At 45.6% G+C, this 27,858-nt stretch overlaps 1 protein-coding gene across 13 annotated transcripts in view; it reads left to right on the top strand.

Moving 5' to 3' along the window:
• The window catches only part of TSPAN19 (tetraspanin 19), a 130,115-nt gene that overhangs the window by 14,850 nt on the left and 87,407 nt on the right, over nucleotides 1-27,858 (top strand). For 3 of the 13 annotated variants that reach the window (XM_063927665.1, XM_063927677.1, XM_063927669.1), the window contains exons 2-4: nucleotides 10,226-10,357; nucleotides 17,167-17,262; nucleotides 21,037-21,109. In XM_063927665.1, the coding sequence (XP_063783735.1) occupies nucleotides 17,197-17,262; nucleotides 21,037-21,109 (139 nt within the window). In that variant the 5' untranslated portion in view covers nucleotides 10,226-10,357; nucleotides 17,167-17,196. Of the gene's footprint in view, nucleotides 1-10,225; nucleotides 10,358-17,166; nucleotides 17,263-21,036; nucleotides 21,110-27,858 lie in introns of those variants that run through there. The other 10 variants (XM_063927668.1, XM_063927671.1, XM_063927666.1 and 7 more) reach the window with 7 other exon arrangements.

Below are 27,858 nucleotides of genomic sequence, written 5' to 3' on the forward strand. Positions count from 1 at the left end.
AATTCCCTTCGGCAGGTTCCATGCAAGGAACTTTCAGTGGGACCTGTTAGACAAGTGAGGATCGCATCTTCAGATGCATCGGCTGATCACCCTGTCCCCGAGGGCCAGGGTGTCTCTGCTGTGGTGGCTGCAGAGTGCTCATCTTCTCGAGGGCCGCAGATTCGGCATTCAGGACTGGGTCCTGGTGACCACGGATGCAAGCCTCCGAAGTTGGGGAGCAGTCACTCAGGGAAGAAACTTCCAAGGACAATGGTCGAGTCAGGAGACTTCCCTACACATAAATATTCTGGACCTAAGGGCCATTTACAATGCCCTAAGTCAAGCAGAACCCCTGCTTCAAAACCAGCCGGTGCTGATTCAGTCAGACAACATCACGGCTGTCGCCCCATGTAAACCGACAAGGCGGCACACGAAGCAGGATGGCGTTGGCAGAAGCCACAAGGATTCTCCGATGGGCGGAGTATCACGTGCTAACACTGTCAGCAGTGTTCATTCCGGGTGTGGAGAACTAGGAAGCAGACTTCCTCAGCAGACACGACCTCCACCCGGGAGAGTGGAGACTTCATCCAGAAGTCTTCACGCTGATTGTGAACCGTTGGGAACAGCCACAGGTGGACATGATGGCGTCCCGCCTCAACAAAAAGCTAAAAAAGTATTGCGCCAGGTCAAGAGACCCTCAGGCGATAGCTGTGGACGCACTAGTGACACCGTAGGTGTACCAGTCGGTTTATGTGTTCCCTCCTCTTCCTCTCATACCCAAGGTACTGAGGATAGTAAGTAAGAGAGGAGTAAGAACTATACTCGTAGTTCCGGATTGGCCAAGAAGAACTTGGTACCCAGAACTACAAGAAATGATCTCGGAGGACCCATGGCCTCTGTCTCTCAGACAGGACCTGTTACTGCAGGGGCCCTGTCTGTTCCAAGACTTACCGCGGCTGCGTTGGAAGGCTTGGTGGTTGAACGCCGGATCCTAACGGAAAAGGGCGTTCCAGATGAAGTGATTCCTACGCTGTTAAAGGCTAGGAAAGACGCTACCTGAAGTTCAGACGTTGTTAAGGGAGTCCTGCATATTCAGCCCCCTTTTGTGCCTCCAGTGGCACCTTGGGATCTCAACGTAGTGTTGGATTTCCTAAAATCACATTGTTTTGAGCCACTTCAGACCGTGGAGTTGAAGTATCTCACGTGGAAAGTGGTCATGCTTTTAGCCTTGGCTTCGGCTAGGCGTGTGTCAGAATTGGCGGCTTTGTCATGTAAAAGCCCTTATCTGATCTTCCATATGGACAGGGCAGAATTGAGGACTCGTCCCCAATTTCTCCCTAAGGTGGTATCAACGTTTCGTTTGAACCAACCTATTGTGGTGCCTGCGGCTACTCGGGACTTGGAGGATTCCAAGTTGCTGGACGTAGTCCGGGCCCTGAAAATCTATGTTTCCAGGAGGGCTAGAGTCAGAAAAACTGACTCGCTGTTTATCCTGCATGCACCCAACAAGCTGGGTGCTCCTGCTTCTAAGCAGACTATTGCTCGCTGGATCTGTAGCACGATTCAACTTGCACATTCTGCGGCTGGACTGCCGCATCCTAAATCAGTAAAAGCCCATTCCACGAGGAAGGTGGGCTCTTCTTGGGCGGCAGCCCGAGGGGTCTCGGCTTTACAACTTTGCTGAGCTGCTACCTGGTCGGGGTCAAACACGTTTGCAAAATTCTACAAGTTTGATACCCTGGCTGAGGAGGACCTTGAGTTTGCTCATTCGGTGCTGCAGAGTCATCCGCACTCTCCCGCCCGTTTGGGAGCTTTGGTATAATCCCCATGGTCCTTACGGAGTACCCAGCATCCACTAGGACGTCAGAGAAAATAAGAATTTACTCACCGGTAATTCTATTTCTCGTAGTCCGTAGTGGATGCTGGGAGCCCGTCCCAAGTGCGGACTTTCTGCAATACTTGTATATAGTTATTGCTTAACTATAGGGTTATTGTTCTGAGCCATCTGTTGAATGAGGCTCAGTTGTTGTTCATACTGTTAACTGGGTATAGTTATCACAAGTTGTACTGTGTGATTGGTGTGGTTGGTATGAGTCTTACCCTGGATTCCAAATCCTTTCCTAGTAATGTCAGCTCTTCCGGGCACAGTTTCCCTAACTGAGGTCTGGAGGAGGGGCATAGAGGGAGGAGCCAGTGCACACCAGATGTAGTACCTAATCTTTCTTTTAAGAGTGCCCAGTCTCCTGCGGAGCCCGTCTATTCCCCATGGTCCTTACGGAGTACCCAGCATCCACTACGGACTACGAGAAATAGAATTACCGGTGAGTAAATTCTTATTATATATATACATATTAACACTCACTTTCCACAGCAAGATGAAAAGATAGAAAAACAGTACTCACATTTAAGCAGGGTTTATTGGTCCAACAGCACAATACAGTAACAGCAAGCGGTGGTGGGCCGCAATAACTGGCCCCTCCCTCTATGCCCCTCCTCCAGACCTCAGTTTTAGAAATGTGCCCAGGTCGACTGGATGCACTCTGAGGAGCTCTACTAAGTCTCTCTGAAAAGATTTATGTTAGGTTTTTTATTTTCAGGGAGATCTGCTGGCATCAGACTCCCTGCTTCGTGGGACTGAGGGGGCAGAAGCAGAACAAACTTCCTCAGAGTTTCAGGGCTCTACTTCTGGCTGACAGGACAACATTAGCTTCTGAAGGGAACTAAATGCTAGCCGTGTCTAGATGCTCACTCCAACAGCACGCCGTCACCCCCCCCCCCCCACAGAGCCAGAAGTCAGAAGACAGGTGAGTATGAGAAGAATGATCTTCAATCAAGTAAGTGACGGCTGAGGTGCTGCGCGGCTGGCGGGAGCGCAGCGCGCCATTGCTGCCCACACACACAGGCACTGCAGGGCGCGGGGGAGGCGCCCTGGGCAGCAAGAAATATACCTCAAACTGGCTAAAGGGGGGCATAAGATGCCGCTGGCACAGCCCTACCCCCGCCAGTATAAATAACAAGTCAATATACTTAGTGTAAGGACGCGCCATTGTGGGGGCGGAGCTTCTTCCTCAGGCAGCCAGCACACTACTCAACACCATTTTCTCTCGCCTCAGGCTGCAGAGAACACGCTGGTCCTCTCTTCCACTTCTGACAAGTACAAGGTGCTATAAAGGGGGGCACAAAGCGATTGTGGTGCATTTGATAGTGTATATTACTATTTAAAAGCGCTTTTGGGCTGTGGACATACTGTGTTCACAGGCAATACTGGCGCTGGGTTTGTGGACTGGCTGCTCCTATCCTGTGTCCATCTGACAGATTTTACTGTGGGTCTGTCCCCAAAATAAGTCCCAGTGTGTCTGGGTCCCATAAAAGACCATTTGCAAATGTTGTAAACACTGATACTGACACAGATTCTGATTCTTGTGTCGACAATAGTGAATCCAGAGAGATAGATCATAAATTGGCATTAAGTATACAATATGTGATTGTGGCTATAAGGGACGTGTTGGAGGTTACAGAAAGCACTCCTGTACCTCAGGAGAAAGTTTATTTATGTAAGGAAAAGAAATCCAAAGTCACGTTCCCTCCTTCACACAAACTAAATGCTCTGTTTGAAGGGATGTGGGTGAATCCTGATAAAAGAATTCGTATTCCCAAAAGGATTCACATAGCTTATCCTTTCCCGGTTGAAGATAGGAAAAAATGGGAGTCACCCCCTGTGTTAGACATTGCAGTTTCCAGGTTGACAAAGAAGGTAATTCTCCCTGCTCCTGGCACGGCTTCTCTTAAAGAGCCGGCAGACCGCAAAATGGAAACAACATTGAAATCCATTTATGTTACCAATGGTACACTGTTCAGGCCCACTATTGCCTGCGCATGGGTGAGTCGCGCTATTGAAAAATGGTCAGAAGGCGTGTCATCATAAATTGACACGATTGATAAAGATGAGATACTCCTTAAGTTAGGGAATATCAAGGACGCTGCCGCCTACATGCTGGAAGCAATGAAGGATATTGGACTCTTGAGTTCACAAGCCGCTACCATGGCAGTATCGGCTAGGCGGGCGTTATGGATTCGCCAGTGGAACGCGGATGCAGATTCCAAAAGAAACATGGAGGCTCTCCTATATAAATGTGAGGCCTTATTTGGCGATGGCCTGGATGCGTTAGTCTTGGTGGCTACCGCAGGTAAGTCAACATTTTTGCCCTCTGCGCCTGCACCGGCAAAAAAGACCTATCACCCGCAAATGCAGTCCTTTCGGCCCAATAAATACAAAAAGGCGATAGGTTCCCACTTCTTTGCAGGTAGGGGAAGGGGAAAGAAGCCCACACCGGCTCCAGGTTCCCAAGAGCAGAAGTCTACTTCTAATTCTGCCAAATCCCCAGCATGACGCTGGAACTCCCTTGAGACCGCTCGGGTGGGGGCACATCTCAAACTTTTCAGCCAGGATTGGATTCTGTCTGGCCTGGATCCCTGGGTGTTGCAAATAGTATCCCAGGGATACAAACTAGAGTTTCAAGACGTTCCCCCATGCCGATTTTTCAAATCGACCTTGCCAGCTTCTCCGCCAGAGAGAGAAGCAGTAACAGCGGCTACCCAAAAATTATGTCAAGACCAGGTTATAGTCCTGGTACCGTTGTCACAACAAGGGCGGGGTTTTTATTCAAGCCTCTTTGTTGTTCCGAAGCCGGACGGCTCGGTCAGACCGATCCTAAATCTAAAAGATCTGAATTTCTTCCTTAAAAGGTTCAAGTTCAAGATGGAATCACTTCGGGCAGGGATTTCCAGTCTGGAGGAGGGGGACTACTTAGTGTCGGTGGACATAAAGGATGCTTACCTGCATGTTCCCATTTATCCTCCTCACCAGGCTTATCTGAGATTCGCGATTCAGGATTGCTATTACCAATTCCAGACGTTACCTTTCGGTCTCTCCACGGTGCCGAGGGTATTCACCAAGGTGATGGCGGAGATGATGGTCCTTCTTCGTCAGAAAGGAGTCAATATAATCCCTTATCTGGACGACCTCCTGATAAAGGCGAGATCCAGGGAGCAGTTGTTACAAAACATATCCCTCTCCCTGTCAATACTCCAACAACACGGGTGGATCATAAATTACCCAAAGTCACAGTTGGAACCGACGACAAGGTTGTATTTCCTCGGGATTATTCTGGACACAGAAGTTCAGAGAGTATTTCTTCCGCTGAAAAAGGTTCTGGAAATCTAGAAAATGGTAAAACAGATATTGAAACCATCAAGTGTGTCGATCCATCAGTGCATTCGGTTGTTGGGGAAGATGGTGGCGGCCTACGAGGCCATACAGTTTGGCAGGTTCCATGCCAGAGTATTCCAGTGGGACCTTTGGACAAGTGGTCGGGGTCACACCTACACATGCACAGAAAGATAATCCTGTCGTCAAAAACCAGGATTTCGCTCCTGTGGTAGTTGCACAGCTCTCACCTGCTAGAGGGATGCAGGTTCGGGATTCAGGACTGGGTCCTGGTAACCACAGATGCAAGTCTCTGAGGCTGGGGAGCAGTCTCTCAGGGATAAAACTTCCAGGGATGTTGGTCACGACAGGAAGCCTGCCTTCACATAAACGTTCTGGAGCTAAGAGTCATTTACAAGGGCCTTCAACAAGCGGTACATCTTCTTCAAGACCGTCCCGTGCAGATCCAGGCGGACAATGTAACAGCAGTCACATACATAAACAGGCAGGGCGGAACAAAAAGCAGAGCGGCAATGGCAGAGGCAACAAAAATCCTCCGCTGGGCAGATAAACATCTACAAGCTCTGTCGGCAATATTCTTTCCGGGAGTAGACAACTGGGAAGCAGACTTCCTCAGCAGACACGATCTCCATCCAGGAGAGTGGGGCCTGCACCAAGAAGTCTTTGCAGAGGTGACAAGTCTATGGGGAGTTCCTCAAATAGACATGATGGCGTCTCGTCTCAACAAGAAGCTTCAGAGATACTGTTCCAGGTCGAGAGACCCTCAAGCAGTAGTAGGATACACTGGTGACCCAGTGGGTGTTTCCGTCAGTGTATGTTTTCCCTCCACTTCTGCTGATCCCAAAAGTACTCAGGATCATAAGAAAGACAAGAGTTCGAGCAGTCTTCATTGCCCCAGACTGGCCAAGAAGGGCTTGGTAACCAGATCTTCAGCAGTTACTCATAGGAGATCCTCGGCCTCTTCCTCCTCGGGAGGACCTGCTGCAGCAGGGGCTGTGTGTGTACCAAGACTTACCACGGCAACGTTTGACGGCATGGCTGTTGAGCGCCGTATCCTAGCCAGGAAGGGTATTCCTAAGGAGGTCATCCCCACCCTTATTCAGGCCAGAAATGGAATAATGTCAAAACATTACCACCGTATTTGGAGAAAATATGTGTCTTGGTGTGAATCCAAGAAAGCTCCTACGGAAGAGTTTCACTTAGGACGTTTTCTCCATTTTTTGCAGGATGGTGTGGAGACGGGCCTACGTTTGGGATCAATCAAGGTCCAGATTTTGGCCTTGTCAGTGTTCTTCCAAAAACAATTGGCCTCTCTTCCAGAGGGTCAGATCTTCGTGAAAGGGGTTCTGCACATCCAGCCTCCATTCGTACCTCCAGTGGCACCATGGGACCTTAACGTGGTATTGCAATTCCTTCAATCGGATTGGTTTGAGCCTCTACAAAAGATAGAGTTGAAGTTTCTCACTTGGAAAGTGGTGATGCTTTTGGCATTGGCATCCGCAAGGCGGGTGTCGGAATTGGGGGCCTTGTCTCACAAGAGCCCTTACCTGATTTTCCATGAAGATAGGGCAGAGTTACGAACTCGCCAACATTTTCTTCCAAAGGTGGTTTCTGCTTTTCACATAAACCAACCTATTGTGGTGCCAGTAGTTACTGACACATTCACTGATTCAAATTCTCTAGATGTGGTTAGAGCTTTGAAAATCTATGTTGCTAGAACAGCTCGTATACGGAAAACAGAGGCTCTGTTTGTCCTGTATGATCACAACAAGATTGGCTGTCCTGCTTCCAAGCAGACTGTTGCACGTTGGATTAGGAATACGATTCAGCAAGCTCATACTATGGGTGGATTGCCGTTACCGACGTCGGTAAAGGCCCACTCTAGGAAGGTGGGCTCATCCTGGGTGGCTGCCGGGGGGTCTCGGCATTACAACTTTGCCGAGCAGCTACTTGGTCAGGGTCAAACACATTTGCTAAGTTCTACAAGTTTGACACATTGGCCGATGAGGACCTAACGTTTGGTCAATCCGTGCTGCAGGGTCATCCACACTCTCCCGCCCGTACTGGAGCTTTGGTATAGACCCCATGGTCTTGATGTCATCCCCAGCATCCTCTAGGACGTATGAGAAAATAGGATTTTGATAACCTACCGGTAAATCCTTTTCTCCTAGTCTGCAGAGGATGCTGGGCGCCCGTCCCAGTGCGTACTTTACCTGCAGTTTAGTTATTACAGTTACACAAGTTGTGTTATCTTGGTTTCAGCATGTTGCTGCAATTAGTTCATGCCTGTTGGCGTGTGTTATGTTGAATGCCATGTGTGCGGCATGGTTGAGGGTGTGAGTTGGTAGATATCTCACCACTAGTTAAGTTATTCCTTCCTTGAAATGTCAGTCTCCCTGGGCACAGTTCCCACAACTGAGGTCTGGAGGAGGGGCATAGAGGGAGTGGCCAGTTCACACCCAATGAAAAGTCTTTAGAGTTCCCATGTCTCCTGCAGATCCCGTCTATACCCCATGGTCTTGATGTCATCCCCAGCATCCTCTACGGACTAGGAGAAAAGGATTTACCGGTAGGTTATCAAAATCCTATTATTTCAATCCTGCGTGATATGCCACCGGACATTGCGGAAATGCCCAGCTATGTACTTATCGGCCAGTTATGGTGTTGCAAGTTTCTATGAAGTAGAACATGGATCCCCTGGATCCCCACATGGATTACACATGGATCCCCTTTCCACAAATGCTGGGACCACCCTGTGACTCCTGTCACTAGAGGACCCGGCAGCCAATCAGGGAGCACCACATCATAGCACTCTCCTGATTGGCTGTGTGCTCCTGGCCTGTCAATCAGGTGGAGAGCACTGGCTATAATGGAGGATCGCAGTCCGCTATGACGTGGTACTCCCTGATTTGCTGCCGAGTCCCCTAGTGACAGGAGTCACGGGGGCCCCGGAATTCGGGGAAAGGGGATCCATGTGCAAACATGGATCCCCTTTAGTGACGTGGACCGGGTTTTTTGCTTTTTTTTTAATTTAACCCGTGGATGCTTACATGGAAAGAAGAGGACCGATCTTCACTGGATTATAAGTGAGTATATTGGTTTCTTTTTATTACAAGTACCCCAATGGATACTTTTAGATGAGGGGACCGATGGGCTCCGTGGGACACTAGGTATTTGTGAGTGTGTAAGTGTGCATGTACTGTATGTGTAAATAAACATATACTTTCACAGTGTGTGTATTGTGTTTTTATTTGGGTATTTCTTTTGTTGTGGTACTACAGGTACCAGCGGGACTTTCATTTCCCTGCATGTTGGTACTTGTGGTTCTCCAAGTACCAGCAAGCAGGGGAGGCTTGCTGGGACTTGTAGTTCCACAACAAAGGACAATATTCTTTTTTTTTTTTTTTACACAATTTTGGCTATCAGCTCCCCATCCACCGCCTAGGGATTGTGGGGACAGCCTCGGGCTTCACCTATGGCCTTTGGGTGTTTGGAGGGGGGACCCCTTTATTTAAGGGGTCCCTACTCTTTGCGGCATCACCTCCCTGGCTAGTGGAGCCTGTGCTGGTTTAAAAAATATGGGGGACCCCTACTTCTTTTGTCCCCCATATTTTTGGAACCAGGACTGGTCCAAGAGTCCGGTGCTGGTTGTTAAAATACGGGGAACCTCCAATCAATTTTTTCCCTGTATTTTTGCAACCAGGACCAGCTCAAAGAGCCGGAGGCTGGTTTTGCTTTTGGGTGGGACCTGCACATAGTTTTTTTTTTATATATTTGAACACTTTCTTTACTTTTACAGACAGAAGCATGCACGGATCTCACTGATCTGTGCATGCTTCTCCAAAAATCACCAGTCTAAACCTGGTCTATTATTCTGGCAATTTTTGGTAAGGTTTTGTGTGCAAGTGAAAAAATTGCATCTCATTACATTTGCGATTTTCATTTTTTTCAATGGGAAAACATCTGGATGCGATTTTTCACTTGCGATTTTTGGTATATGTTCAAAACTTGCGATTTTTAACAAAATCGCAAGCTATTACATTTGCAATTTTCGGAAAACGTGCAAATGTGCAGTAAAAATTGCATGTTTTTCGAAATCGCACCCTATTACATTTATCCTTATATGTTAGGTACTAAAGCCCGCAATACTGGGCCCCAATTAGTTAGTTCCAACTGTAGAGACCTGCTGAATTGGTATTTTCTTATACTCCTAACTAAGTTGCTACATTGATAAAGTTTTTCACTACTACTACAATAATATAATACTAATGAAAGTTATGTCTAAGTCACCTTCAATTTTTACCAACATTATATGTAGACTATATCCATTATCCCACAGTTCCATTCCATCATTAATCACATCTGAAAAGGTGTTGTGGACAATATGATGTATAGTTTATTTATTGCTGTAAAATTTACCAAATCCAAATATTGTATAATGAAATGATTGATGTATAACAACGCCATCAAGCCCCTGAACCTTATGTTACACATTGCATTATATCATGGGTCTGCAAACTCGGTCCTCATTACCCCACACAGTGTATGTTTTGCAGGTCTCCTCACAGAATCACAAGTGAAATAATTAACTCCACCTGTGGACCTTTTAAAATGTGTCTGAGTAATTAATACACCTGTGCACCTGCTTGGTTACCTGCAAAACATGCACTGTGTGGGGTAAGGAGGACCGAGTTTGCAGACCAATGTTTTATATGATATTCCTTCAATGTTTCCTTTGCCCTGTAAAACGTTTCTTCTCTGTTATATCAAATAATGTATGCCCTCTATGTAATTTTATCAATGTTTTATTCATTCATTGTCAAAGGCTTTCTTTATATTAAGTTACATCAAACAGTCTGTGCCCTTTATGTTTAACATGTACCATTTTTTTGTCTAAAAGATGTTTTTCTTGCTAAAGATGCTTCATTGGTTTAACATACATCTGTAAACAAAACAATGTAAGAACGTGTTTGTATGAACATATTGAAACAACCCCCTTTTTTCCTGTTCTTTCTGAAGACACCCCTGATGAAGTCGTTACTGACGAAACGCGTTTGATGATAAGTAATTTGAGAACACAAGCTAACAAAAAAAGCTTCGCCCCAATCAGGGGGCTCTCATAGACTAAAGAAAGCTATGTACTAATTGAATGTACTTATTTTTAATGCTTCAAATTTTTTAATAACATTTTAATCAATTGACAATCTATATTGCAAATAGTTGTTATGGTTGTACTCAATAATAGCTTGTGTAAATGTTCATCTGCCATCTAGGCTATACAAAATTAAGCCCTTTATGGGAAGGATCAAGTATTCACCAACAATTAAAAGTAAAATAACATAAATATAGGCACACCCAAGAGAAACCCCAATTGTATGTGTGAATATATATCTATATCTATATCTATATATATATATATCGAAGTCCACATAAGTGGCGGGCGCACTCTCACTGATACAACGCTTCTTCAATGTTAATATTCTTTATTGTAGCCTCATGCAATCGACGTTTCGATCCTTCCACAGGATCTTTTTCAAGAAAGGCAATACGAAATCATTTGTTCTCAGTTTATACAATCATTAGAAAATGCTCATGAGCTCAGCAGCAGCCGTGTCGACATCCAGCAGACTACCAACAACATAAATGGTCCCATAGCAACTATCGGGATCACAGTCCCAGTGTGCCGTATCCTGGGTTCTCTGTTTGTTCCTATGTGCTAATCAGTCCAGCCAGGAGTCAATATCAGCCATGTGTTCCCAGGAGACACAGTATATATATATATATATATATAGATCAAAAAATGAGGCGGCACTCAGAGATTTGTTGAAAAGCAAACAGGTGTGTATTCAAATCATCACATCACATCAACGTTTCGGGGAACAAATCCCCTTCATCAGGATGAACAAACAGTGCAGAAAGTGAAATATATAGACAGACTCACCCAAGGAGACTTCCCACTGCACATCACCGCAGTCCCAGCATACCTGGCTCCGCCTCCCTCACTTCCGGGTATGTCACTTCCTGCGGAAGTGACAAAACGGGTCCCTGGCTGGTAACCATGGTGATGCTGTAAACAAAACAGAGGATCATCAATGGGACCAATAATCAGCACTCCGTGACAGAAATTTCCAAGACATTATGTCTTATTCTATATTATAATTCATCAAAAAAAGCTTATTTAGAGTAAGACCCACTCTGGGGATAGAAAGTGCATCTAGTGCTTTTGGAAGCCACCTGGCTTAACATTAAAGGTGCATAAAGTAAACATCAGGTAAAATTTATAAAGTGGCTCTGTGTAAAGTGTATTAAAAGCACTGATTCATATACACATGAAAATTCCTGCTTAGTGCATTACCAAATTACATAAAAAGCACTTAGTGACATAAAGTTAAAAAAAGAGAGAACCTATAAACATTACACAGATGTACTGACAAGGCATAAAAACAATAAAACTGCACCTCTTTTTGTAAACAACAGCAGTACATTTAGTAACAGCACCACTTAGTGTGAAAACTTGTTCAATATAACTTAGCAGTCATTACTTTCAGATTGATATAAACATACATTTTCGCCGTTTAAAGGAAGTGGCTAAGGCCCAGTGTCTCATTCAGCCCTTTTGGTCGTAGAGTATCCAATCTATGGATCCACCTAGATTCTAATTGGAGTAATTTTTTGGCTCTGTTACCCCCCCCCCCCCCCGCTTGGATTCAGGCACGTGATCTATAATGCAATATTTTAAAGTGGCCATATTATGTTTCCATAACGCAAAATGCCGTGCCACTGGTTGTTCACTGTTACCCGTTTCTATGGCAGCACGAATGGCCTGCCGGTGCTGTGCCATACGGACTTTAAACTGGCACTCTGTCTTGCCCACATAATATAGCCCACATGGGCAGATGATCACATAGACCACAAACTTGGAGTGACAGGATAAAGGCCAATTAATTGTGTATTTTTTAGCCAAGTGAGGGTGCAGAATAACATCACTAGCTGACATATATGTGCATGTAGTGCACCCTATACACTTGAAACAGCCATTGCCACGACTTAAAAAGTGTTTGGGGGCTTGATTTTTAAATTTACTCAGGTCTGTTTTTACGACGACCTGGTCTTTAATGTTTCTTCCCCATCTGTAGCTGGGCATAATGGCTGTATCCTTCAGCATTTTTAACTCAGGGTCAGAGGTAATTACGGGCCACAGGGATTTTGCCTTTTTGCTGGTGTACCTACTTTTAGTGTCGTAAGTATTCACCCATGGTATTTTCTCCCGTGTCTTTCTACTAGACTCTTTGAGTATCAAATCTGTTCTCTCTTGTGTCATGGCCTTAATTCTGGCTGTTTTTAGTAGGGCCGCTGGATACCCTCTGGCCAGGATTTTATTATCCATAATATCCAATTGTTTTTTCAGATTGGATGCCTCACTTGTGATTCTACATACTCTCAGAAACTGGGAGTATGGTAGACCTTTAATCGAGGGAGTGGGGTGGAAACTGTCATGCCGCAGGATCATATTCCGATCCGTGGGCTTGACATACTGATCCGTCATGATTTTGCCAACTTTTAATTTGGATGATTTCACTAGTACCAATGCGGGCGGTACTGCCAGGATGACCCCTTTAGGGGTAAAGACTCGGGATGTGCTAGCTGCCCGAGAGGCAGGCCTACCAGATGGGGGGGCCAAACAAGGAGGAAAAAGAAGGGGGAGACCACCCAGAGCAAGGAGGACGTAATTTTTAACCTGTCTTCAAACCCGTTATCCCCTGCGGAGGTAAGCGTGTTGTCAAAAGGCTTAACATTTGTTCCCACGAACAAACGTAACCCTTTCCAATGGAAGGTAGATATATTTAGACTTAATCGAACACTTAAATTGAAGGAACATTTTGGGAAATCCACCAGTAAACAAGCAATGAACACCCTCCCAGACAGGGTCAAAAAATTGGGACCAAGTTCCAAATTTGATCCATTGTCAAACAATGCCTCCATAAAACGTTTAATAGATTGTTGGAAGATTCAACTAAGGAGAAAACACCGGTGGTATATAATAATCTCACACCAAATGAACATACGGCCCTTAAAGCATTGAGTTCACGTCAAGATATCATTATACGTGGGGCTGATAAGGGGGGTGCCATAGTTGTGCAGAATACCACAGACTATATAAGTGAATGTAATCGCCTTTTGAATGATACCACCACATACTGCCAACTGGATGGTGATCCCACAGAGAGCTATAAGAAAGAGCTTAAAGCGCTATTACAGTGTGCACTTGAGCAGGGACATATTACATCAGACATTTTCCTGAAACTTTTTAATGAGTTCCCTATTGTCCCGGTATTTTATACCCTGCCAAAAGTACACAAGGACGCACAGAGACCACCGGGGAGACCCATTATTTCTGCCCGTGGGTCTCTGTGTGAGCCTTTAGCGATTTTTCTGGATGCTTATTTGCAACCCTGTGTACAACATACGTTTTCTCATCTAAAAGATTCCAATACTCTCTTGAGAAAATTTCTTAACATTGAGTTGGTACCCAATGAAGTATTAATGGCCACTATTGACGTAACCAGTCTGTATACCTGCATCCCGCATGGTGAAGGGTTACAAGCTGTTAGACATCTCATCACAGGTAATGCATGATATACAGGTCCTGATATAGATTTTTTTATACAACTGCTGGAATTTACTTTGGTACATAACTATTTCTTGTTCAATGATAAGTTCTGGCGCCAAATGACTGGTTGCGCCATGGGATCGGCGGTGGCGCCGGCCTTTGCTAATTCGCATATATGTGGGAGGTGGAGCGTGGATTGTTTTATGAAAATCAGAGTATATCTAGTGATATCTTTTTATACCATCGTTATATAGATGATCTTTTAATATTTTGGCAGGGGAGTGAAAAAGCGTTGCATGATGTCATTGCCGCACAAAATGCATCTAATAGCCCAATTAAATTAATGATGAATTGTAGTTATACACATGTGAATTTCCCAGATATGACGACTTCATTAAAAGATGGCAAAATCATGACGGATCTGTATGTCAAGCCCACGGATCGGAATATGATCCTGCGGCATGACAGTTTCCACCCCACTCCCTCGATTAAAGGTCTACCATACTCCCAGTTTCTGAGAGTATGTAGAATCACAAGTGAGGCATCCAATCTGAAAAAACAATTGGATATTATGGATAATAAATTCCTGGCCAGAGGGTATCCAGCGGCCCTACTAAAAACAGCCAGAATTAAGGCCATGACACAAGAGAGAACAGATTTGATACTCAAAGAGTCTAGTAGAAAGACACGGGAGAAAATACCATGGGTGAATACACTTACGACACTAAAAGTAGGTACACCAGCAAAAAGGCAAAATCCCTGTGGCCCGTAATTACCTCTGACCCTGAGTTAAAAATGCTGAAGGATACAGCCATTATGCCCAGCTACAGACGGGGAAGAAACATTAAAGACCAGGTCGTAAAAACAGACCTGAGTAAATTTAAAAATCAAGCCCCCAAACACTTTTTAAGTCGTGGCAATGGCTGTTTCAAGTGTATAGGGTGCACTACATGCACATACATGTCAGCTAGTGATGTTATTCTGCACCCTCACTCGGCTAAAAAATACACAATTAATTGGCCTTTATCCTGTCACTCCAAGTTTGTGGTCTATGTGATCATATGCCCATGTGGGCTATATTATGTGGGCAAGACGGAGTGCCAGTTTAAAGTCCGTATGGCACAGCACCGGCAGGCCATTCGTGCTGCCATAGAAACGGGTAACAGTGAACAACCAGTGGCACGGCATTTTGCGTTATGGAAACATAACATGGCCACTTTAAAATATCGCATTATAGATCACGTGCCTGAATCCATGCGGGGGGGGGGGGGGGGGGTAACAGAGAATTAGAGAACATTAGAATCTAGGTGGATCCATAGATTGGATACTCTACGACCAAAAGGGCTGAATGAGACACTGGGCCTTAGCCACTTCCTTCAAACGGCGAAAATGTATGTTTATCAATCTGAAAGTAATGACTGCTAAGTTATATTGAACAAGTTTTCACACTAAGTGGTGCTGTTACTAAATGCACTGCTGTTGTTTACAAAAAGAGGTGCAGTTTTATTGTTTTTATGCCTTGCCAGTACATCTGTGTAATGTTTATATGTTCTCTCTTTTTTTAACTTTATGTCACTAAGTGATTTTTATGTAATTTGGTAATGCACTAAGGAGGAATTTTCATGTGGATATGAATCAGCGCTTTTAATACACTTTACACAGAGCCACTTTATAAATTTTACCTGATGTTTACTTTATGCACCTTTAATGTTAAGCCAGGTGGCTTCCAAAAGCACTAGATGCACTTTCTATCGCCAGAGTGGGTCTTACTCTAAATAAGCTTTTTTGATTAATTATAATATAGAATAAGACATAATGTCTTGGAAATTTCCGTCACGGAGTGCTGATTATTGGTCCCATTGATGATCCTCTGTTTTGCTTACAGCATCATCGTGGTTACCAGCCAGGGACCCGTTTTGTCACTTCCGCAGGAAGTGACATACCCGGAAGTGAGAGAGGCGGAGCCAGGTATGCTGGGACTGCGGTGATGTGCAGTGGGAAGTCTCCTTGGGTGAGTCTGTCTATATATTTCACTTTCTGCACTGTTTGTTCATCCTGATGAAGGGGATTTGTTCCCCGAAACGTTGATGTGATGTGATGTGATGATTTGAATACACACCTGTTTGCTTTTCAACAAATCTCTGAGTGCCGCCTCATTTTTTGATCTACGTATGGGGGTTGCCAAACCCAGATGGAGGGCACCAGAGTAAGCAAGCCCTAGGGGGCATCCAGAGTGCCGGCGTTACGCTGTATGGATGTATATATATATATATATATATATATATATATATAAAATTATATATATATCTATATCTATATCTATCTATCTATATATTTTTCTTCCATAAAGTCATGTTGTCCTTACACATACTGTATATATACATATGTCTATGACTTGTGCTGCCACTCTACCCCTTGAAAATGCAGCATGCCCAGATGCCCTCCATCACTGGGAAGTACAAAGCAGCAAAAGCAGGCTCATGGGTCTTAATATACTGTGGTCGGTGATACAAATACACACAGGGAACTTTCAAAATTGCATATAAGACTTTATTTTTCTTGCAGCCCGCACACTTTTAGGCCTTGAATATTCGGCCCGGTTGGGATTTTGATTTTGACATGCTTGCTCTAGCACATCAGTGAGTGGTTCCTTGGAGACATACTGACTTTAGAGGGGACACATAATTAGGTAATCCGTAGGATGGGGGCACAGCCGGCATGCCTGACGTGTGGCATGGAGCCTCGACTGAACCTTGTGCCAAATTCAGATCTGATCGCAGCAGCAAATTTGTTAGCAAATGGGAAAAACCATGTACACTGCAGGGGGGCAGATATAACGTGCAGAGTGAGTTGGATTTGGGTGTGGTGTGTTCCAACTGAAATCTAAATTGCAGTGTAAAAATAAAGCAGGCAGAATTTACCCTGTCCAGAAACCATATAACCCACCCAAATCTAAATCTCTCTGCACATGTTACATCTGCCCCTTCCCCCTGCAGTGCACATGGTTTTGCCCCTTTTGCTAACAAATTTGCTGCTGAGATCAGATCTGTATTGAATTAGGCCACCTCTGTCCATAAGTTTCTAAAAATGTACAGCATTCATATTTTTGCATCCAAAGGCGCTAGCTTTGGAGGAAATGTTCTGCGCACAATGTATTTAACTAAAAACAAATCCTATTTTCGCTGTATTATTGTTTGTGAAAAACATTTGAGTGCTTTACTTGAAATCTACTGAACCAAACTAAAATGTCTTGTTAATTAAAGAAAAGCATACATATAAATTAGGCAGTTTGACACTGCTTATCTCAAGCACTAATTATTGTCATTAAACATGCAATCATGTTTTGCAGGTGTCAATATTTCAACAAGATAAAGGCAAAATGAAACAAAAGGACAAAATCAAAGTACTGAAGTATGTTTTTTTCATCATCAATATTATACTACTGGTAAGATTTTCAAAGGTTGTGTGTGTCCTTTTCTGAATATCACAATGTTGGAATAAGATACTGGATTAGCCAAATGGTTCTTTACTTGGCCATAAATGTATTTTAGCAATAACTGATTGTCAGTGATGAAACTGAACTGGACCACAAAACTTTAATGGAGGGTCAGTGCTAAATTTAAACAGGTTGGCGCGCATGTCCCTATGGGGTCCGCGACCACCTGACACACAGGAACATCGGCAGCCACCATGTCACGGCAGTGGGCACCGATGGACTCCTGCCCCCTGCGGGACCACAGCAGCCCAGGGAAACCAGCTACGTTGAAGCCGGTAAGTGAGCTCCAGATTCCGCCACATTGTGACACTCTTTTTGAACCTTTAACTTCAATTGAGTTAAATATTTCACTTGGTTGTACTTTTATTAGTCATCTTCTGTAAGAAGGATTTTGTAACGCTCAGACTTATCATGACATTTATACTATTTGACTTTTTTCTTGATAGTGTTGTATTATGTACAAAAATGACTTTTCTTCCTAAGGAGGTTTTCCTTTCTACATCATTCAGGATACAGTCATTGTGACACTGCCTCAGAATGAAAGTCTTTCTAGTGAAGTTTCTCCTCTTTTTGATCTGGTACAAACCTTGAACATTTATATTGACAGATCAGCACCCATTTGGAAGATAAACCGTCTTCTTATCTTATATGATGCTGCAAAACAAGGTTGGCCGGCATTGAAACAGTTAGGGCCGGATGTAATGATGCCCGAGATCACTGGAGGTGCGAGATGCCGGCCGATCTCGGACATTTTTTTAAAGAGGAAATCACTTACTAGGCATAATTTTGCCTTGTATGTGACTGCCCCTTTAAAAACACATCCAAGTTCGTCCGGCATCTCACACGTCATTACATTTGGCCCTTAGTTGCTAGATGGATAACATTTACCAATTGTCAGGTGTATATTTTGGAAGTACTTCTGGTTCCTGACCTCCTGACCGCTCATTCTGCCCTATCGACGGGGGCCTCCTGGGCGATGTGGCATGGTGCTTCAGTTTGCAAAGCAACTACCTGGTTCTCTTTCATACTTTCACTATTTTCTATAGGTTCAGTGTTTTTGACACCATTTATGTGTTTTATTTATGCTATGCTTTTATCCCCTTTATGATTGTTTTGGGAAATCCCCAAGGCAGCAGTGTCCCCCAGCCACGATAAAAGAAAAATAGGATTTTTTACATACTCACCATTAAATCCCTTCCTCTGAATCCATCCGGGGGACACTGCTTTCCCACAATTCGCTTATATATGTTTACAGGTTTGAAGCTTGCCCACTCCTCCAATGTCATCCTTTACACCCAAGGTAGCAGTGTCCCCCAACAGGGGCAAACGCAGAATCCAGTCAGTGGGGTTTCCATGTGTATGTGTGTACATGTGTGAGTATATATATATATATATATATATATATATGTGTGTATATACAGTGTCTATATATATATATATATATATCTATCTATATATATATATACGCACATATACATATATATATATATATACACACATACATATACAGCACACCCATTCATTCATACAGACACACATACCGTACCTCGTACGTACGTACGTACGTACGTACGTACGTACGTACGTACATACAAACATACATACACAGAAGCACACACACAAACACACATACATACACACAAACTTAACATACTGTATTGCATATATAGTACTGTATAGTACTGTACCATCAGGCAGTGCCGTAACTAGGCATTTTAGCGCTGTGTGCAAGAAACGACATTGGCGCCCCCTCCCCATGCAAGATAGGGGCAGTGCGCGCCGTAGGAGTGCGAAAAATATATAGGGGCATGGCTTCATGGGGAAGGGGCGTGGCCACAAAATAATAGCAATTCATACTACGGTGCACAGTAGTCTCCATTATTCAAATTACGCTGCACAGTAGCGCCACTACACCAGGTAGAGCCCCTTTTATACATTACAGCAGACAGCGTCCCCCTTTTTACACATTACAGCAGACAGTCCCCCTTTTTACACATTGCGGCAGCCAGTCCCCCTTTTTACACATTGCGGCAGCCAGTCCCCCTTTTTACACATTGCGGCAGCCAGGCCCCCTTTTTACACATTGCGGCAGCCAGGCCCCCTTTTTACACATTGCGGCAGCCAGGACCCCTTTTTACACATTGCGGCAGCCAGTCCCCCTTTTTACACTTTGAGGCAGCCAGTCCCCCTTTTTACACATTGCGGCAGCCAGTCCCCCTTTTTACACATTGCAGCAGCCAGGCCCCCTTTTTACACATTGCAGCAGCCAGACCCCCTTTTTACACATTGCAGCAGCCAGGACCCCTTTTTACACATTATGGCAGACGGTGTCCCCCAGAGAGAGAGAGAGAGAGAAAGAGAGAGGGATATACTTACCTTCTCCCCGCTGACAGGCTCCTCGTGCTGGCATCTCCCTCTGTGCAGGCATCGGACAAGGAGGAGGAGGGAGGGGGACTGGAGCCGCAGCAGCGCTATGTCATTGGTAGTAAGCGCCGCTGCAGCATCCCCCTCTCCTTCCGTATTGGCTGCCCGGCGCTGCTGTGGATGCTGGGATGGAGGAACCGCATCCCAGCATCCACAGCAGCGCCGGGCAGCCAATACGGAAGGAGAGGGGGATGCTGCAGCGGCGCTTACTACCAATGAAATAGCGCTGCTGCGGCTCCAGTCCCCCTCCCTCCTCCTCCTTCTCAGCTGCCTCCGGCGCTTCTCTCTCCTCCAGCGCAGCTGCGGCGCACGGCGCAGACTTCAGAGGCGGCATGTAATGAGTCAATTTGACTCATTACATGCCGCTGGTCGTGCGCCCTCAGGGCAACTGCGCTGTGTTCCAAGCCCACTTGGCACACACGTAGTTACGGCCCTGCCATCAGGGGCCGGGAGGCGGGAGCAGACGGCGGCACTGTGTGGACGGAAGGAGCTGCTATGGCTGAGCATGCACAGCCAGCAGCTCCCCCAGGACCTTTTACTGAGAAGGAGACACTCCTGTCTCCGTCTCAAATATAAAAATGTTGGCTCATCAGGGGGGGGGGGGGTTTCCAGGTACTCGGAACCCCCCCCCCCCCTGCGTGCGCCACTGCCCTAATAGATTCAGTGAATAGGATTTAACCGTGAGTACCAAAAATACTATTATTGGTGAGTGTGCCAGCTCTGATGGTGTTTGTATTCACATTTCTTTCTAATTCATTCAACTGTAATCACTGACTATTAACAAATAGAAAAATTCTCAGGTGCACAGTGTAAACCATCTCTGGACCCACCCTAAACTTTAATTTGTTCAAGCCTACCTAGACTTCCACCAAGGCTAACAGATTTTTGAAGTATAATGGTGGGTTTACGGAGTAGCAGTGTAAATTGCAATGTACATTAATTGCATTTTGTAACTGGTCTTAATTGTTTACATTCTCAAAGTCTTTCTATTGCACAGACTTTCCCTTATCTATTTAAAAGGGCACCTACCTTTTTTCCGCATATTCCTCACTGTTTCTCTTGTCACTTTATGGCATGTTTCTTTCAATTGGGGGAGTTGTACTAAGCCTTGAAAAGTGATAAATTGGAGAGTGATACCCAATCAGCTCCTATCTGCCATTTCACAGGCTGTGTTTGAAAAATGGCTTAGTACATCTGGCCTATTTATCACAAGTATTAGCTTTTAACTTTGTTTACACTGTAGTATCTGCGTTAATATTGTCATTATAGCATGAATAATAATTTTTTATTTTTTTTTAGGTTTTAGGAATGTTAAATATGGGATTTGGCCTTTGGATCAAATATGATAAGAGAACTATGTTCAGCTTTTTCGGTAAGTTTGCATATAAATACATATGATTGAATATTTTGATTTGCATCTAATTCACCAAATTTTGCTGCAAAATTGTTAATTTGCCCATTAATTTGTTAATGCGTAAAATTGCCTTTCCTACAGAACGTTCATGTCATGTCTGTTTATGTTTTCACTTCGATATCTTTGGGCTTATTTAAAGGACTGTCTGAACGTGCGGTGAGCTAAATGACTCAGGAGGCACTAGCTGGCCCTAGAGCCAGATTTACACACAATATATGAGTCAAAGGGTACATCTGGGCATTATACACAGGTGCAGCAGTATAAACTCCTGGAAATTTGGTGAGTTTTGATAAGAGATGAGCGGAAAAGACAGGTAGGTGAGGCACTGCCTCACCTGCCATAGACTTTTTACTCCAGAGTTTTGGCTATAAAAATTATTAGAATAATGCAAAGGAGATATATCTAACATATTCTTTGTATTTATCATATACTTTACACAGTCAAAACTCTGGCACAGACGTAAGTATGACAGGAAAGGCTCTGCCTCACCTGCCTCACCCCACCGCACGTCACTGTAATACTGACAGGCAAATGTCTATCACTACACTGCCAATTCATATTTGAAAAAAACACCCTGAAAACACTCCAGTGATGTAAGACCTTTGTATGCAGGCAGTGTCAGAACTTCATTGCCAGCATGCTGAAGCAAGGTATCCAACCCCCCTTTCTCTGACGTCCTACTGGATGCTGGGTACTCCGTAAGGACCATGGGGTATAGACGGGCTCCGCAGGAGACTGGGCACTCTTAAAAGAAAGATTAGGTACTATATCTGGTGTGCACTGGCTCCTCCCTCCATGCCCCTCCTCCAGACCTCAGTTAGTATCTGTGCCCGGCCAGAGCTGGATGCACCCTAGGGGCTCTCCTGAGCTTCCTAGAAAAGAAAGTATTTGTTAGGTTTTTTATTTTCAGTGAGATCTGCTGGCAACAGACTCACTGCTACGTGGGACTGAGGGGAGAGAAGCGAACCTACCTGCTTGCAGCTAGCTTGGGCTTCTAAGGCTACTGGACACCATTAGCTCCAGAGGGATCGAACACAGGCCCAGCCTCGGTCATCCGGTCCCAGAGCCGCGCCGCCGTCCCCCTTGCAGAGCCAGAAGAACGAAGAGAAGTTGAAAATCGGCGGCTGAAGACTCCGGTCTTCATTAAGGTAGCGCACAGCACTGCAGCTGTGCGCCATTGCTCCCTTAGCACACCACACACTCCGGTCACTGATGGGTGCAGGGCGCTGAGGGGGGGGGGGGGGCGCCCTGGGCAGCAATTAGATTACCTTACTTGGCGAAAAGCACATAATACAGTCTGATAAACTGTATATGTGCATTAACCCCCGCCATTAAAGTACATAAAAGGACAGAAGCCCGCCGCTGAGGGGGCCGGGCCTTCTTCCTCAGCACACCGGCGCCATTTTCTCTTCACAGCTGGAAGGAAGCTCCCCAGGCTCTCCCCTGCAGTATCCTGGTACACAAAGGGTAAAAAAGAGAGGGGGGGCACATAAATTTAGGCGCAAAACTGTGTATATAAGCTGCTATAGGGGAAAAATCACTCAGTATAGTGTACATCCCTGTATTATATAGCGCTGTGGTGTGTGCTGGCATACTCTCTCTCTGTCTCTCCAAAGGGCCTGGTGGGGGAACTGTCTTCAAATAGAGCATCCCCTGTGTGTGTGGTGTGTCGGTACGCGTGTGTCGACATGTCTGAGGTAAAAGGCTCCTCTAAGGAGGTGATAGAGCGGATAAGTGTGTGGGAGGGTGTCTCCGTCAACAACGCCGACACCTGTTTGGATATGTGTAAGTGCTGAGGTAAAATTATTGCACAAAAGGTTAGGGAACAGAAAGGAAATCTACCCTGGTCTGTCCCTATGTCACAGAGTCCTTCAGAGTCTCTCTATGTTCACTATCCAAAATAACAAAGTATCGACACGGAGTTTAACTCCACTGTCGACTACGATAATGCAAAGTTACAGCCAAGAGGGCTAAAAGATATTCAATATATGATTATTGGAATAAAAGATGATTTGCATATCACTGATGACTCATCTGTCCCTGCCACGAGAGTACACATGTTAAGGGGAAGAATGCTGAGGTAAATTTCCCTCCTCTCATGAGGAAAAAGAGCGGGAATCTCCAGACAAGAGACGGCAGCTTCCCACAAGAGAATTCTCAGGCTGTATCCTTTCCCCACTAGGGCCAGGATGTGTTGAGAATCTTCCCCTTGGGTGTCCTGTTTGCACTAGCTATTCTCAGGGATCCTGCAGATAGCGTGCACATTCTAGTATACTACCCAGACCGGCGATTGTGTCGGCATGGGTTTATAGCGCTGTGGCAGCGTGGACAGGTACCTTATCAGCAGAGATTGAGACCCTAGTATGCATATAAATATTTTAAGATGCTGTCTTAAGTGATAGATATATAATTATAAAGCATGCCCAAAGGGACATGAGTATACTGGGTCCTAGAGACAAAAGCTATGTCGATTTCTGCTTGACGTGTCCTGTAGAATATACATTGGACAGATGATGCCGACTTAAGAGGCATATGGAAGGCTGAGGATTGTGTGGAGAAAGGTTCTCGGGCCTGGTCTCCACAGTTATAGCTGGTAATTCTGATATTTTGCCTTATATTCCTGCACAGCCTAGGAAAGCACGACATTATTAAATGCAGCTTTTCGAATAAAGAAACAAGAAAGTCTGAGGTGCGTCCTTTCTTGTCAGAGCCGGGGGCAGAGGAAAGAAGCTGTACAACACAGCTAGTCCCCAGGAACAGAAGTCCTCCCCGGCCTCTACAAAAATCCACTGCATGTCGCTAGGGCTCCACAGGCGGAGCTAGGCCCGGTGGGGACACGCCTTCGTAAGTTCAGCCACAAGTGGGTTCACTCCCTGTTAGATCCCTGAGCAATAGAAATTGTATCGCAGGGATACAGGCTGGACTGTGAGAAGATGCCCCCTCACCGAGGACCCGGCGGGCTTACCCCCAAGAGAGGGAGCCAGTGTTAACTGCAATTCGTAAATTGTATCTTCAACAGGTGGTGGTCAAGGGTCCCCTCCTTCAACAAGAGGGTGTTATTATTCAACCATGTTATAATCCCGAAACCAGACGGTTCGGTTAGACCCATATTGAATTAAAATCCCTGAACATATACCTGAAAAGGTTCAGGTTCAAGATGGAATCACTAAGAGCGGTCATTGTATGCATGAAATGAATCGGGATATAAGGGATGCATACCTTCATGTCCCCATTTATCCACCTCATCAGGCGTACCTCAGAATTGCGGTACGGGATTGTCATTACCAATTTCACCAAGGTAATGGCGGATATGATGGTGCTCCTGCGGAAGCAAGGTGTCACTATTATCACATACTTGGATGATCTCCTCATAAAAGCGAGATCAAGAGAGCAGTTGCTGGACAGCGTATCACCTTCTCTGGAAGTGAAACGGCAACACGACTGGATTCTATATATTCCAAAGTCGCAGTTGGTTCCTACAGCTCATTTGCCTCGCCTAGGCATGATCCTAGACACAGACCAGAAGAGGGTTTATTTCCCGATAGAGAGAGCTCAGGAGCTCATGACACTGGTCAGGTATCCATTGAAAACCAAAACAGGTGTCAGTGCATCACTGCACTCGAGTCCTGGGAAGGATGATGGCATCATACGAGGCCATCCCCTTCGGCTGGTTCCATGCAAGGACAATGGAACTTACTGGACAAGTGGTCCGGATCACATCTTCAGATGCATCGGTTAATCACCCTATCCCCCAGGGCCAGGGTGTCTCTCCTGTGGTGGCTGCGGAGTGCTCACCTTCTCGAGGGCCGCAGATTCGGCATTCAGGACTGGGTCCTGGTGACCACGGATGCAAGCCTCCGAGGGTGGGGGGCAGTTACACAGGGAAGAAAATTCCAAGGTTTGTGGTCAAGCCAACAGACTTGCCTTCACATCAATATCCTGGAACGAAGGGCCATATACAACGCCCTAAGTCAAGCGGAGTTCCTGCTTCGCGACCAACCGGTTCTGATCCAGTCAGACCGAAGGGGCTCATGTAAACCGCCAGGGTGGCACAAGGAGCAGGGTGGCGAGAGTAGAAGCCACCAGAATTCTTCGCTGGGCGGAGAATCAAGTAAGCGCACTGTCAGCAGTGTTCATTCCGGGAGTGGACACGACCTCCACCCGGGAAAGTGGTGACTTCATCAGGAAGTCTTCACGCAGTTTTGCAAATTGATGGAAACTGCCTCAGGTGGACTACATGGCGTCCCACCTCAATAAAAAGATAAAAAAGGTTTTACACTGGGTCAAGGGACTCTCAGGCGATAGCTGTGGTCGCACTAGTAACACCGTGGGTGTTCCAGTCGGTCTATATATTCCCTATTCTTCCTCTCAGACCCAAGGGCTGAGAATTGTAATAAACGGAGGAGTGTGATCAATATTCTTTGCTCCGGATTGGCCAAGAAGGACTCGGTACCCGGAACTGCAAGAAATGCTCTCAGAGGACCCATGGCCTCTGCCTCTCAGTCAGGACATGTTGCAACAGGGAGCCTGTCTGATCCAAGACTTACCGCGGCTGCGTTGGACGGCATGGCGGTTGAACGCCGGATCCTAGCGGAAAAGGGCATTCCGGATGCAGTTATTCCTACGCTGATAAAGGCTAGGAAAGACGTGACGGCAAGATTTTTTCACTGTATATGGCGAAAATAGGTTGCTTGGTGTGTGGCCGGGAAGGCCCTACAGAGGAGTTCCAGGGGGGTCGATTCCTGCACTTCCTACAGTCAGGAGTGACTATGGGCCTAAAATTAGGATCCATAAAGGCCAAGATTTCGGCCCTATCCCTTTTTCTCTCAAAAAGAACTGGCTTCACTGCCTGAAGTTCGGACGTTGTTACAGGGGTGCTGCATATTCAGCCCCTTTTGTGCCTCCAGTGGCACCTTGGGATCTTAACGTGTGTTGGATTCCTAAAATCCCACTGGTTTGAGCCACTTAAGACCGTGGAACTAAAATATCTCACGTGGAAAGTGGTCATGCTTTTGGCCTTAGCTTGGACTAGGCGTGTGTCAGAATTGGCGGCTTTGTCATGTAAAAGCCCATATCTGATCTTCCATATGGAAAGGGCAGAATGGAGGACTCGTCCCCAATTTCTCCCTAAGGTGGTATCATCGTTTCATTTGAACCAACCTATTGTGGTGCCTGCGGCTACTAGGGACTTGGAGGAGTCCAAGTTGCTGGACGTAGTCCGGGCCCTGAAACTTTATGTTTCCAGGACGGCTAGAGTCAGAAAAACTGACTCGCTATTTATCCTGCATGCACCCAACAAGCTGGGTGCTCCTGCTTCAAAGCAGACTATTGCTCGCTGGATCTGTAGCACCATTCAGCTTGCAAATTTTGCGGCTGGACTGCCGCATCCTAAATCAGTAAAAGCCCATTCCACGAGGATGGTGGGCTCTTCTTGGGCGGCTGCCCGAGGGGTCTCGGCTTTAAAACTTTGCCGAGCTGCTACTTGGTCGGGTTCAAACGCTTTTGCTAAATTCTACAAGTTTGATACCCTGGCTGAGGAGGACCTTGAGTTTGCTCATTCGGTGCTGCAGAGTCATCCGCACTCTCCCGCCCGTTTGGAAGCTTTGGTATAATCCCCATGGTCCTTACGGAGTACCCAGCATCCACTAGGACATCAGAGAAAATAAGTATTTACTCACCGGTAATTCTATTTCTCGTAGTCCGTAGTGGATGCTGGGAGCCCGTCCCAAGTGCGGACTCTCTGCAATACATGTATATAGTTATTGCTTAACTAAAGGGTTATTGTATGAGCCATCTGTTGAGAGAGGCTCAGTTATTGTTCATACTGTTAACTGGGTATAGTTATCACGAGTTGTACAGTGTGATTGGTGTGGCTGGTATGAGTCTTACCCTGGATTCCAAATCCTTTCCTAGTAATGTCAGCTCTTCCGGGCACAGTTTCCCTAACTGAGGTCTGGAGGAGGGGCATGGAGGGAGGAGCCAGTGCACACCAGATATAGTACCTAATCTTTCTTTTAAGAGTGCCCAGTCTCCTGCGGAGCCCGTCTATACCCCATGGTCCTTACGGAGTACCCAGCATCCACTACGGACTACGAGAAATAGAATTACCGGTGAGTAAATTCTTATTTTCCCCTGGAGGTAAGGTCTCCAACACCCCTTCTTCCCCCTTGCCTAACCCTTCTGTGGCCACAGCTGTGTAAATACAGACACACTACAAAGGCAAGGTGCCCTGCAGGCCTCTTTATGCTGTAGGTATCCTCCCCCCTCCGGGCACCCCTGCTGGTGCCCCCCCCCCCTCCCCTCCCCCACACTGCTATTGGGAGTTGCATCACTGCATGTATACATTGATGTATCTATGTGAGTAAAACACTGCATCGGTGTATTGCACAGAGATGAGTATTCACTCAGAGACAGTGGCGGATTGGGAACAAAAAGCGGCCCTGGAAAAAATTGTTGTACTAGTGGCCCCACATGGGCAGCACCTGAGGTGTACGGTCTAGCCATGGGCCATGGCAGCAGCACCCTCCTCCCAAGACTTTCCAGATAGTGGGCATGTCCAGCATCAAGGGAGAAGTTAAAAAGAAATAAAATTACATATTATGAGCACATTATATGATACACCTTCAGAATTAAGGAAACTATATAATTCTTTAGAAAGATATATTTTCTTGCTTATTACACAAACCGTATCCCAATCACTATTCACT

This window comes from Pseudophryne corroboree, chromosome 6 (assembly GCF_028390025.1).
Source record: "Pseudophryne corroboree isolate aPseCor3 chromosome 6, aPseCor3.hap2, whole genome shotgun sequence".
NCBI lineage: Eukaryota > Metazoa > Chordata > Amphibia > Anura > Myobatrachidae > Pseudophryne > Pseudophryne corroboree.